This window comes from Podarcis muralis, chromosome 17 (genome assembly GCF_964188315.1).
Source record: "Podarcis muralis chromosome 17, rPodMur119.hap1.1, whole genome shotgun sequence".
Classification (NCBI taxonomy): Eukaryota; Metazoa; Chordata; class Lepidosauria; order Squamata; family Lacertidae; genus Podarcis; species Podarcis muralis.
In genome coordinates this window covers 38,563,716-38,577,762 of record NC_135671.1, presented here as the reverse complement: position 1 = coordinate 38,577,762, position 14,047 = coordinate 38,563,716, and the positions used below count along the sequence as shown (strand labels likewise).

Below are 14,047 nucleotides of genomic sequence, written 5' to 3'. Positions count from 1 at the left end.
TCTTAGTCCGCCAACTGCCACACACTCTACTTTTTCTGCACCCCTGCAGAATTGCAGCATTCACACAGATGTGTCCACGACACAGAGTAATAATAGGGAGGCTCCACCTGGCGAAATCTAGGACCCTGGGCTGGGAAGAATTAATGACCTTTTGCTTGAAGTTTCCAAATCTAGTCTGGAAAAGATACTTCATGAACATGGCTTTTAAGATTAGATCCTAAGTGGTGGTCGTCCTCACTGAAAGAACTTCTTGCATCTTAGTCTCCAGTGCTGAAGGGAAGCACACAATGTTTCCACTGTCATTTGGAAATCTGTCTGGATTTTGACTGTTTGAAATATGGCAACCCTAGCCAACCCTGATTATTTAAAAAAATACTCTGAGCATGTGCAGTTTTTGCATATTAAATTCATTTAAATCATGCTACCATCATGGCTATGTGAATAAAATGGGGTTGGCTTCTGCTGCCCTCCTGCTAAACATGCTTCCTTAAGAATAAGCACAATTTGTTGTGCATTTTAGAAGTAAAAATAATAAAATAGGCACCTGTAACTATGGACAGGCCCAGCTGCCCCCCTTCCCCCACTCTTGGTGCCCCCAACTCCCTGAACTGTGGGACCTGGACTTTGACCAAATACACTGCTGCCTATAAGAGCCAAAGATCTTGACATAAAAAATGGGAAACTCTTTGTACTTTTTTTTTTTTTTTTGCTAACAAAACAGAACAAAAAAGAAACATAATCAGCTCACTTGGGGCAGGGAGCCAGATGCTGTTGGACTACAGTTCCCATCATCCCTGACCACTGGCACTGCAAGGAGGGGCTGGTGGGAGTTGGAGTACAGCAACATCTGGAGAGTGCCACATTGGCTGCCCCTGGCTCACACCTGCCATAGAAATAGTCCACCAATCCGGGCTTAAAACATATACATATAATCAGCCCCCATGTCCAAATAGAAATGAAAAGCAGGCAAGCCTGCTTTGACAGTGGAGAGACTTTGCACAGCACACTCACTGCATGACATCAGCTCACATGAGTCCTACTTCCTTACAGTAAGAGAGCGGGCGTGGGACCTGTACAAGCTAGTCACAATGATCTCACCTCTCGGCAGGCATTGCCATCTGGAAACCCATGATGACTTGCTATAATTTTCCACATCTAAAGACCTGGGGGAATTGGTAGGGAGTGGGGTGTGGAGAGAGAGAGAGAGAGAGAGAGAGAGAGAGAGAGAGAGAGAGAGAGAGAGAGAAGTGCCAACTAAATCGATGGCAGGCTCCCATCGTTTTCCTGCCCATCCAGCACAGTCCAAAGAAACCCTCGTGGGGGGTGGGGTTGGGGAGGCAAGGGATGTGTCTCTTTCTGACCACTACAGGCCAGGAGGCAGGCGAAAATAGCTGGTAAATTACAGTCCTGCTATTCTCAGCCCCAGGGAATTACAGGACGCCACAACCTAGGCAAAGGAACTCTCCTTTCTTAAGGACCGGGTGTCTATAAACTTCTATAGCTATAAACAGTGCTGATTTGGCTTGCTATAGGAAACTATATGCAATGGGAAAAGCGGACAGGGTGTCTTGTGTGTGCTGCTATACAGAAGACAATCCTCCATTCTGAAGGGCTGCCAGAGGACAGGCCTCTCTTTGAAGGTGTCCTCCCTTGGGAAGGCTGTCCTGTCCCAAGTCTGGCTGAAAAGATAAGGAGCGATAGAAAGGGAGCCTTGAAACTTCCTATCAACAGTTAGCAGCACCTGGTCAGCAGAGGAAGCAGGCATATCAGTTGTGTGGCATCTCTTCTACCATGGTGAAATGTGTTTCTGTTTCAATGACAGTAATCCTTCCCAGATGTATTTATTATTTCTAAATATTTCTAAATGACCATATGCAAATTTGCACCCTCTTTTTTGGCAATGACGACCCTAAACATGGATGACTTGCCCACCATTCATCTGTCTGGAGGTACACCTGCCATACAGAATAGGCATAAGGTGCTTATATGTACTTGGAGGGTGAGTGGAAATCACTATGCCTGGGTACTGGTAGCAAACACAGGACTGGGAATGTGTGGAAGCGAACTTGCCAAACATGCATACAGGAACAGTGGATCTTTATAAGCCACACAAATATGGAAACAACTTTTATCTGTATGCACTTTGCCTCCCATCTTCAAAAGGTGTACATTTTTGTTTCACACATTTACAGCACATTGGTGAACCACAAGGATTCTAAGATGTTTTAAGCACACACATACACAAAAGAGTAGATTTTGGGGTCAGCAAACTTTTTCAGCAGGGGGCCGGTCCACTATCCCTCAGACCTTGTGTGGGGCCGGACTATATTTTTTTTGGGGGGGGGGGAATGAATTCCTATGCCCCACAAATAACGCAGAGATGCTTTTAAAATAAAAGCACACATTCTACTCATGTAAAAACTCCAGGCAGGCCCCACAAATAACCCAGAGGTGCATTATAAATAAAAGGGTACATTCTACTCATGTAAAAACACGCTGTTTCCCAGACCATCCGTGGGCCAGATTTAGAAGGCGATTGGGCCGGATCTGGCCCCTGGGCCTTAGTTTGCCTACCCATGGAGTAGAAGATGCAAGTCAGTAACCTCCTGGTTTATATGACGCTAGGTAATGCTTCTCTAAGCACCAGCTTGAGTGGTTTCTGATGGAGATAGCTCTGGTAGGAAAAGAGCAAATGTTAACAGCTGAGCCAGTGGAAAAGATATTCTATTTAATGCAACCAGGTGGAATTAAGAGTGGAATTAAGAGTGGGAGACAGTGCAAGTCTGTCCCATGGGGCACACTATTCAGTGGCTGGGGTAGCTTAGTCAGTAGATCATGAGACTCTTAATCTCAGAGTTGTGGGTTTGAGCCCCATGTTTGGCAAATGTTTCCTGAATTGCAGGGGGCTGGACTAGATGACCCTTGTGGTCCCTGCCAACTCTACAATTCTGTGATTCTATTATCTCAGCAAAACCTCACTGGAATTAAACAGGAAAGCTCTTGTGCTGCTTCCAATCATTGACAGAGTTTGTGCAGGAGACTTTCTTGGTAGACCAAGTCCCCTGTTAAATAGAAGAAAGGGTATGTGCTGCCATTTCAGGATTTTTCTGCCTCAGCCAGCAAAATGTCTTGGGTGGGCCCCCCATACTTAACATATAAAGCTCTCCAAATCCCAGTGCTCAAAATGATTACCAGCCATGGGTACATTAGGTGCTGCCTGGAACAGAGAGGTCACCTCCCTCCCCACCCAGAGGGCTTTTACAGCCTACATGCCTTGGATAAAGAACAATTTTCAATAATTGACAACAGTGAGGGGAGAGCTGAATGGCAAATGAAGGGGTGGGTGATTTCAGCCATTTATACTTTGTCTGCTTGCCAAAAGGCACTCTGAACAGACATGCAACCACACAAAATTTAAGAACACAATACAAACCAATTAAAGTTGATTCAGAATTCTTGCATGCACAAAAAATGCTTCCTCCTCCGAAACAAAAAACAGACTTCTTGCAATATGGAAAATGATGGGGAAATATATAGGAATGGATGCTCAACAAGCACCAGTGTCATCTTACCTCTTCACAAGCTCTGTGTAAACAAATCAGGATGAACACCCAATAAGCAGGTTGTCTGGAAGCAGCCGCTGTCCTAATTTCATTTCCCTCTGATTAAAGAGAAGCAATGTCTCAGTAGTGCCAAAGGGCTTCAGCATGGAGACAAGCAGTGCTGCTGCTGCTTCTTTTTCAGGGGGTACTCAGGGGTACACAGTACCAGCACCTCTTTTTTGTTGTTAAAAAGCGTGACACTTTCTGTAACTAAACTTAATGGTGAGTGCCGGCACCTGTTTTTCTAGAGAAGAAAGCACTGGAGACAACTATTCTCAGGGACAGAGAGAGGGATTTTTTAAAAAAGTAAATGTGAGGACTAGAATATTTTTCTCTTACATGTTTATTAAGATTTGAAACACACATGTTACTGAGCTTTAAAGTACGACAATTTCCCCTTCGTTCAGTATCTTCCCTTCTCTCATTCTATAGTTTATCACTGCAAAGGTGTGTAACATATCTGAAGGTAAGCAGAATCAAAGTGAAAATCTCTGTAGAAATGCTCTAAAAATAAAGAGAGGAGGGGGCAAAGGAAGGGATGTGGTGCAACCAGTGCTATTTTTCTAGAAAAAGAGGTGCCTCCCTTGTTTTCTTATAAAGGCAACGGCACCCACCTGAGAGAGTTCAGTTCCAGCTGGAAAAAAAGCCCTGTGTGCAACCCACATTTGGCACCATCACCCTGAGGACTGGACTCCTGACGTTGACTGTCAGCAAGCGTAAGGATTCAAGGAAAGACATAACATGACGACAGCTGAAGAATAAGAAATATTAGTTTAGCTTCCTGAGCTGACTGCAGAGGGAAGGCCACCAAGGCAGATGATACAGATGTCATAGACCAGATGTGAGATTAGGTCACCACAGTATAGTAGCCACCACAGAGAGGAAAAATCTGTTTAAAGGTTGCTTGGAGCTGGGAGAAGCGAACTGCAAATATTGTTCTGCTAAGGCCAAACCCCTGATGACACAAGAGTCTTAGAGAAGAACAAAAAGGTAGCCCAGTAGTAAACCACGTGGCAACAAACTGCCTTATTTCGGTCACATTATTATTTGTATACCACCCTTCATCTGCAGGTCTCAGGGCGGTTCACAACATAAAAGTACAACACAGAAATACAAGGGGGGGGGGGGAGCAACCTCTTCGCAGAAGACATTGCCTTTTTCTATGACCACAAACCAGAGGTGGGGAGTGGAAGACTTGCAGCAAGGGATCTCCAAAAGCACAGAGAAACAACTGGCGCTATGGAAGAATCTCAGGGTAGAACGTCCTTCACCAACTTGGTGCTCTGCAGGTGTTGTTGAGCTACAGTTCCCATCAGCTGCAGGCAGCGTGGCTGTGCTAGTTGAGGCTGTTGGGAGTTGCAGTTCAACAACATCTGGAGGGCTTAGCGAGGGCTGGGGTAGAGATCAAGATAGTGTCCCAAATACAAAGGAAGCCTGAGGGAAAGGTACTCCCTCAAATTCATTGTTTTCCATAAGAGATATTGGCTTGAGAATTGTAGGAGTGGGCTGTGCGTGGCAGTGACCCTAACCTTATTACCTTCCTTTGTTTAGCGTATGGTGGGCTATGCATTGAAACCACACACACACACTTATACCTCCGCAGCTGGCATTTAGCCTTCCCAATAGGTTCCCCCTCATCGCCCCCAGGTCCCAGTAATGTTTCCTGTGCAGTCAGAAAAAGGCAAACCCTCTCTACTAATGTTTTCAAATGAGTCTTGGCAGAAACCAGTTGGCATCCTCAGAGGAGCAATGTTACAGCTGTGTGCTGCCCTGTTCCAAGTCGCAGACTGAATAGAGGGCAACCAAATGCAGCTGCAAACTACAGGGTCTGACACACACACACACACACACACACACACACACACACACACACACAGTCCTGGTGGGCCAGGACCACAGGCCAGGATCCCCTGCGGGCAGATTCAAGAGATCTTTGTGCACAGTCAGTTGTGTTGCAACTGGCCACACTCTTACATACACACTTCCTTCCTGTGGATACTTACTCATAGCTCCCTCATCAATCCCTCATGGTTCAGGCACACCCCCACCCTGTTTTTCAATTCCTGACATAGTCAAGTCACTAGGAAGTACCTCATTCAATTCATGTCTCCCTCAACCATTTACTTACTGGATTTATATCGTTATATATTCATTAGCAAGCACGGTTATTTACCATACAGCCTAGTCTTGCCTAGAGCATAATCTCCTACCATGTGCAGGGTGGGTGTGCAACAAGAGGGCCACAAAAATAGAAACAGGGTGCTTTTATTGTGGCGCTTTTCATGCATGCAGTTTGTTGCAGCATCTACACAACGTCATTGTCACCAAAATGCAAGCCTGCATTTCTTCTCACTCTATTTGATCCAAATTTACCCTTTTTGGAGCAGATCTGAGAAGCAAACTGCTGCCAATGATCCATTTGCAATGTTCCAGTAACAAGTTTACAGTATTGAGGCCTCACTTTGAAGTACTGTTGTAAATAAAATATGCCCTTATTCCCTTATGGGGGACACAAGAGCCCATATAGAGTCCTTACATAGGTTCCCTATTGGTAGGAGAGAATAACAGAGGCCAACCAGAGAATATTGAGAAGCAAAGCAGCTAGTAAGCTTGATCTTTATTGATCTGTTGCAACATGGTGCTCCCCTCACTCGCAGGAAAGGAGGAGGACCCAGAAAAATGCTGTGCAAGGGCTTATAAAGAGTTTTGAAATTCCCCTCCTCTAGATCAAGACCACCCCCAGAAACATACACATGCATCACAGATATTTAAATGTTGTTTTTCTCCTGTCACAGTTTATCTCCTGTCTGGCAAGTTACTTGATTGGATTTCCCGGGGAGCCTGGCCATTCTTTTGTATTGGTAAAATACTTATTTCCCTGGCCAGGTCACAGGCTCACACCTTATTCATATCTTAAATGTGTCCTTAAGACAGGATTTGTGAGGAAAGAGACAATGGGGAGACTTTTCCAGTTTGACCTTGCAGAGAAATCATTTGGTCAGTTTAGGAATCAAAATGGTTCCAGGTTGGTCTTCCTGTGTTGATCTATGTATGTGCGGTTATGAACATTGCCATATATCTAAGACCATAAAATTCCTATCACAGTACATTAATACATTAATACCTGGAAACACAGGCAGGCACACACGCATGAACACACAGACATGTACACATCCCATCCTTCCTCCAAGCAGTTTGCAGGTCGATATGTGGTACTTTCTACATTTTTATCTTCACCACAACCTTGTAAAGTAGGTTAGGAAATGGCCAAATTTACGTAGATGTGATGTCAGAAGCCATATTTGTGCTGCTTCCATGTAAAACAGCAGCAGGTTGACTTACATCCTATGTAAACAGGAGTGGAGCTGAACACTCTTTTCTGGGCTCATCCACACCTACCTTCTGGTCTGCGCTTTCTAGGCAATTCAGGTTTTCCACAGCTCGGACCCAGAACTTTAAAGCATGGACCTGTGCCTGGAAACGCAGCACAAAAGAAAGTCTGGATGAGCCTGTTCTCTCTCATCTTTACATCCATACTGTCTGTTCCTTGTGGAGACATCCCCTGCCCCTCTCACCTCCAGTACCAGAGCAGGAAGTGCTGTACAAAAGACCAAAGGGAGACAAGGCAGGCCAGGGCACAGCTCTCCACACGTTAACATAGTTTAAGGACAGTTACATGGACAATATTATTATTATAAGTTGGGGAGGCAAGGCTCCCCTAAAATTTCTTGATTCAGTAAAGGGTAAGAATTTAAGCAAACCCCTAAATTCATGGGTCTAGTAGGGGTTGGATTTTAAGCCAGTTTTCCTGTGTCCTGGGAACCGCCTGACAGAAGAACCATGACAGGAATGGCCAAGCCATTAACCCATTAACAAAGCCATTAACAAAGACTCTCTGGGCCAGACAGAAAAGGGGGAAAGCCCAGTCTGAGGTGACTGCTCTGAGGGCCAGAGTTTCAGGAGGGAGGGGCAGAACTGTAGTGGGCAATGAGGTAAGTGAACAGCAGGTGCCAATTCTGGCCCTGCCGATTATGAACACTAAGGCGCTCTGTGATTCTAAAGGCCTTGTGGATCTCACATCTTCGGTCCCTCACAGCACAATCTGACTCCTGTCATTCTCTCTCTCTCTCATATGCTTGCCTGGCAGCTCCCACTATGGAACACCTTCTTCTGCTGATGCCCCTCTTGGGTCTGGTGAGCAGTGACCTGCCGTTTGTGCAGAGAGGCTTCTGGGACTTTTCCATGGATGACCCTAATGTCCAAGAAGAGGAAGAGGCGTCTGGCATCTTCCCTACGTCAGGAGGGGCCGAGGCTGAGGACATCGTGCCCTTCTATCCGGGCCTCTGCCCCTTTGGCTGCCACTGCCACCTCAGGGTGGTGCAATGCTCTGACCTAGGTGAGTAGGAGCATGGGAGCAAAGCAGCGGCCAAGGATTCTGGGGGCCTCAGTTCTGTTGCAAACAGGGAGTCGGTGGTGTGCCACTGGGTGAGGTAGACAGAGCTAACAAAAGGGCTCAACATATTACAGTCATAAAAGGTAAAGGGACCCCTGACCGTTAGGTCCAGTCATGGCCGACTCTGGGGTTGCGGCGCTCATCTCGCTTTATTGGCCGAGGGAGCTGGCGTACAGCTTCCGGGTCATGACTAAGCCGCTGCTGGCGAAACCAGAGTAGCGCACGGAAACACCTTTTACCTTCTTGCCAGAGCGGTACCTATTTATCTACTTGCACTTTTGTGCTTTCGAACTGCTAGGTTGGCAGGAGCAGGGACCGAGCAACGGGAGCTCACCCCGTCACGGGGATTCGAACCGCTGACCTTCTGATTGGCAAGCCCTAGGCTCTGCGCCACCCACAGCGCCACCCACGCCCATTACAGTCATACCTCGGGTTAAATATGCTTCAGGTTGAGCGTTTTCAGGCTACGCTCCACGGCGACCCGGAAGTAACAGAACGTGTTACTTCCGGGTTTCGCTGCTCGCGCATGTGCAAACACTCAAAATGACATCACAGGCATGCACGGAAGTGGCGAATCACAACCCGCGCACGTGCAGACGTGGGTTGCATTCACTTCAGGATGCGAACGGGGCTCCGGAACAGATCCCATTCGCATCCAGAGGTACCCCTGTACTTTGAAAACTATTATTGGGGAACTTGAAGCGCATGGAGCCTGCTATCATGGTCCAAGTTTCAGTCACACACTTGGGGCCCAACTGCCTCTTATACACAAGGAAAGGGGAGCCTCCAAATCCCGTTTGGCCCAATTCCATCGGCCCCGGCTAGCGTGGTCAGGGATGATGGGTGTTGTGGTCAAAGTGTATTTTATTTTACTTATTCCTTGCCTTTAATAGCCCACCTTTTCCTCCAATGAGCCGAAAGTGGCATACATGGTTCTCTGGCTCCTCATTTGATCCCCACAATAACCCTGAGAGGCAGGTTAGGCTGAGAAGCCGTGACTGGTCCAAGTCACCCAGTGAGCTTCATGGCTGAGTTTTAACTCTGGTCTCCCAGATCTTATTCCAACATGCTAACCACTACACCATACAGAAGGGCCGCAGGTCCCCCCCCCCCACTTTGCAGTCTTCAGTTCCACCCTCTTAGGCAGGGGTCAGCAACCTTTTTCAGCCGTTGGTCAGTCCACCGTCCCTCAGACCATGTGGTGGGCCAGACTATATTGGTGGGGGGTGAACGAATTCCTATGCCCCACAAATAACCCAGAGATACATTTTAAATAAAAAGACACATTCTACTCATGTAAAAACACACTGATTCCTGGACCGTCTGTGGGCCAGATTGAGAAGGCAATTGGGCCGCATCTGGCCCCCGGGCCTTAGGTTGCCTGCCCCTGCTCTTAGGCTACCCTATATTTTGTAATACATGCCTGGTCTTAATGGTGCTCTATCACCCTCTGTTGGTGGTTATGCAAAATAGCAATTAGGAGGCCAACTAAGAGTAAAATGCAAGGTCTTATATAAAAAAGACATATAAAATAAAGGTAACTGATCAACAATTGTAAAAGAAAGAAAGAAAAGAAAAAAGGAACCAAGTATTCGCTGACATTGTTTGGAAGCTGTGCATTGATGGCCCCATTTATCAGGAGTGATTATGGTTTTGGACTTGAGGGTTCTTCTCAAACTTGTATGTCAGAATATGACAGTATTATATGCTTGAGAGAGACCTACCCTTGGTTTTGGTCCAAATTATTTCTAGCAACCCATATTGGTGCAAACCTGGAGAGTACCAAGGTGTGTGTGTGTGTGTGTGTGTGTGTGTGTGTGTGTGTGTGTGTGTGAAACTCTCCATGTGCGTTTTAACAGGAAGGAGGTAAAGGTAAAAGGAAAAGGACCCCTGGACGGTTAAGTCCAGTCAAATGCGACTCTGGGGTTGCAGCACTCATCTCACTTTAGGCCGAGGCTGAGGGAGCTGGCGTTTGTCTGCAGACAGCTTTCTGGGTCATGCGGCCAGCATGACTAAACCGCTTCTGGCACAACGGAACACCGTGATGGAAGCCAGAGCACACGGAAATGCCATTTACCTTCCTGCTGCAGCCATACCTATTTATCTACTTGCACTGGTGTGCTTTTGAACTATTAGGTTGGCAGAAGTGACAGGAAAGAGGATACAAGTTAGAGCAGCGTTCCCAATCCATGCCTAACAAACTCATGTTTAACCCAGAAGTGGTTCTAGGTATTGTTGGGTTTCCAGGCAGGACATGATGGGTGGGCACAGCATCCTCACCCTGCACAGCCTTCTGGAAGCCCACATACCTCAAAGGATTAGTGGCTCTGATAGCTCAACAGATTCTGGGCTTTTAAAATCATGCCGTCTTGAGTAGGAAGAGCTGGCAGCCAGGGGACGTTGCATTTTTACTTCAAGGGGAGGGCCTGGCTAGATGAGAGGCAGCACGTGTGTCCAGACTAGTCGGTTCCCCTCCTGCAGTGGCAACACACCTTAGAATCCTGTTTGCTGCAAAGATGGCATCGCTCTTGCTTTTTGCAGGCCCTTAAATTGGTCATTATGGGGCATGGGTGGCGTTGGGGTCTAAACCACTGAGCCTAGGGCTTGCTTATCAGAAAGTCGGCGGTTCGAATCCCCGCAACAGGGTGAGCTCCCGTTGCTCAGTCCCAGCTTCTGCCAACCTAGCAGTTTGAAAGCACACCAAAAAAAGTGCAAGTAGATAAATAGGTACCACTCTGGCGGGAAGGTAAATGGCATTTCTGTGCACTGCTCTGGTGTCAGTGTTCTGTTGCGCCAGAAGCGGCTTAGTCATGCTAGCCACATGACCCAGAGAAACTGTCTGCAGAGTGGACAAACGCTGGCTCCCTCAGCCTGTAAAACGAGATGAGCGCTGCAACCCCAGAGTCATCTGCGGCTGGACTTAACTGTCAGGGATCCCTTCACCTTTACCTTTAAATTGGTCATTAATTTATCTCTGCGGTGCAAGAGTTTCACTCCCAGAATCCTCTGCAACAGTGCAAAGCATTCTGGGACATGCCTGTTTGATTTGCACCATTCTGTATCCCTTTGGGCAGTAAGTTATCTTGGGCCAGTCCTGGCTCTGTCCTTCTGGGCTGCTTAGCAACTGCCACAATGATTTAACCTGCCCTATTAACTTTTCCTAACCCCTCTATCCATCCTTCTTCACCTGCTTCATCCAGGTCTCAAGGAAGTGCCTAAGGAGATCTCGCGAGATACAAAATTGCTGGATCTGCAGAACAACCACATTACTGAACTACGCAAAGATGACTTTAAGGGGCTGCATCACTTGTATGTAAGTATGGCAAAAGCTTCCTCTCCTCAACTTATTACCTCAGTCTTTATTGTAAAAGAGGCTTGTGCAAAGGCTTTGAGCCCCTGTCTCTCTGCTCTGCCTGTGGAGAGATCGCCATAACTCTCGCTGCACTCCCTTAAAGCACATTTTTAAAAAGATAGCATTGATCTCCATCTCATCCTACTCACCTTATCTGTGCACTACCCTCTGCTGCTAGAATTAGGGAGTGCACCTGCATTTTTCACCCTTGTCAACACAGGGCTTAGCCACACTTACCTTTCCAAGCATAGTTACAGATGGGTAGCCGTGTTGGTCTGCCATAGTCAAAACAAAAAAAATTCCTTCCAGTAGCACCTTAAAGACCAACTAAGTTAGTTCTTGGTATGAGCTTTCGTGTGCATGCACACTTCTTCTTTCCAAGCATAGTTTGCGCTTTAAAGCCCCATGTCCAAACACCCTGTTTTTGCTTTTCCTCTGTAGCTTTCCTCACAAAAACCTGCTCTTTAAAGCTGAATCAGAGCTAACAGCAATTCCAGTTTTAAATTCAGCTTTAAAGAAGTAGGTTTTTGCAAGGAAAGCTCTGGAGGAAATAAAAGGGCACCAGGACACAAAGCTTTAAAGTGTGGATCTGTGCCTGGGAAAAGCAGAGGAAGGGTCAGTGTGGATAAGCGCTGGTGGGGAATTGCACTAGAAAGTGCGGGGCCACACTTGCTTCAATGCAACATAATCTAAGCTCCCCACAAATAAATCAGGATGAATGCTCAACAAACCAGGTCAGTGCCCTGTCAATCCTCCTGCATTTATCCCTCATTGTGAGAACTGAAGTCAGGATCTCCCCACATAAGCACCCACTCTTAAGGATATAAATAGCTGCCTTGCACTGAGCAAGTCCCCTGGGTACTGTTTATTTTGACTGGTAGCCGTTCTCCAAGGTCTCAGGCAAGGACCATTTCCCAAGATTCTTAAAGGTGAAATCCAAGGGATTGAGACTGGAACCTCTGATATGCAAGCCTGGGTTTCCCTTCCCTAATACATCCCTTTCTGGACTGAAATGGTGGAAGGTTTCTTCCTTTCTCACTGCCCCATTCCTGGCCACTGGCAAAGTTACCTGGAGGATGGATTCCATTCCCTGTTCTATGCCCATCCACCACCACCCCACGTACCTCGTTCCTCACGCAGTTTCTTTCTGTGGATGCAGGCCTTGGTCCTGGTGAACAATAAGATCTCCAAGATCCACCCAAAGGCCTTTAGCCCGCTGCACAAGCTGCAGAAACTCTACATCTCCAAGAACAACCTGGTGGAGATCCCTCCTAACCTGCCCAGCTCCTTGGTTGAACTCCGCATCCATGATAACAAGATCAAGAAGGTCTCCAAGGATGTCTTCAATGGGCTCAACAACATGAATTGCATTGGTGAGACAAGGGTGCTCTACTGGACTGGTGCCCACTGGGCCGTTCCTCCCTAGACATGCTTTGTCAGCTGTCCCATTCCATGAGTTTTCTGAGGAACGTTGGGAGCTGGTCAGAATAAGCACTGGTTACTGCTAGGGATGGAAGGACTTGACTCCATCAGGTTCTTGTTCTTTCCCCAATCTTAAATTCAATCCTCCACGTTTCTGCAGCAATTTGCAGTTTCATTTTATTTTATCCTCATCAAAATTTGTCAGCATTTTAGTGCAAATTTCTCTTGATAAACACATTTTGTATTCTGTTTTTACTAATGTACACATTTTTGCAAGCTGTTTCGGCTAACAGAATGCATTCTATCTTAAATCAAGCCATGGCTTAGCCCAAGCAGCGTAGCACCAGCAGCTCAGGGGAGAGCACCATGGCCACGATCTTCCCTCTGGGAGTCTTCACATTCACCAGTTCTCACTAAGCCACAGTTTTGGCTTTTACATTACCTGCGAACCAAGTCGATATCAGTTTATTTTCTACAGACGCGTTTGTGTTCAAAGCAGTTTATAGAAAATAATGTGTTTGCATTCAATGGTACACTAACCATATTAAATAAAAATTGTATTATAACTAAAATACAAGACTAAGAATCCAAGAATTCCTTTTAAATATATCAGAGAAAATTATGTGAGCATAAAGCTTATCAACAGGTTGCTTAACAATACTCCTTTGCATCTGGCCACCCTAGAGAGAGAAATGGACATAAAACAATGAAAAAGATGCCAAATGTTGGCATTAAATGTGGGCCTGATAAGAATGGGATGCTCTTGTTCTAGCTGACCCGTTTTCTCTCCGCACAGAGATGGGAGGGAATCCCCTGGAGAACAGTGGATTCGAACCTGGTGCCTTTGATGGTCTGAAACTGAACTACTTGAGGATCTCAGAAGCAAAGCTCACAGGGGTACCTAAAGGTAATGTGCGTGACTTTTTTCTCACAGCTACCTCCTTATAGCAATGCTTTACTTGGCTATTATTAATGTAATTTTCTGGTAGCCAATTGCTCTATAAGACCAATGCATGCTCCTGGCTTGAGGACATGATTTCATAAAAAAAACATTGATTTGTGATGCGGGCAGTGCTTTTTTACTAAAAAAATGTTTAAGGGTACTCTCATTTTCCTGCTCTCATTGAAATATTGCCCCTCTATGAGGCCAAACTTAGATTCACAAAATGTTTAGGGGTATGCATACCCCTGTGTCCCCCCAGAAAAAATCACTGGTCG

General features: G+C 46.3%; 1 protein-coding gene across 2 annotated transcripts in view; it reads left to right on the top strand.

The window, feature by feature from the left end:
• Positions 1–14,047, top strand: part of BGN (biglycan) — a 45,163-nt gene that overhangs the window by 21,269 nt on the left and 9,847 nt on the right. For both annotated transcript variants that reach the window (XM_028711948.2, XM_077921670.1), the window contains exons 2-5: positions 7,750–7,998; positions 11,256–11,368; positions 12,567–12,780; positions 13,626–13,736. In XM_028711948.2, the coding sequence (XP_028567781.1) occupies positions 7,758–7,998; positions 11,256–11,368; positions 12,567–12,780; positions 13,626–13,736 (679 nt within the window). In that variant the 5' untranslated portion in view covers positions 7,750–7,757. The remainder of the gene's footprint in view (positions 1–7,749; positions 7,999–11,255; positions 11,369–12,566; positions 12,781–13,625; positions 13,737–14,047) is intronic.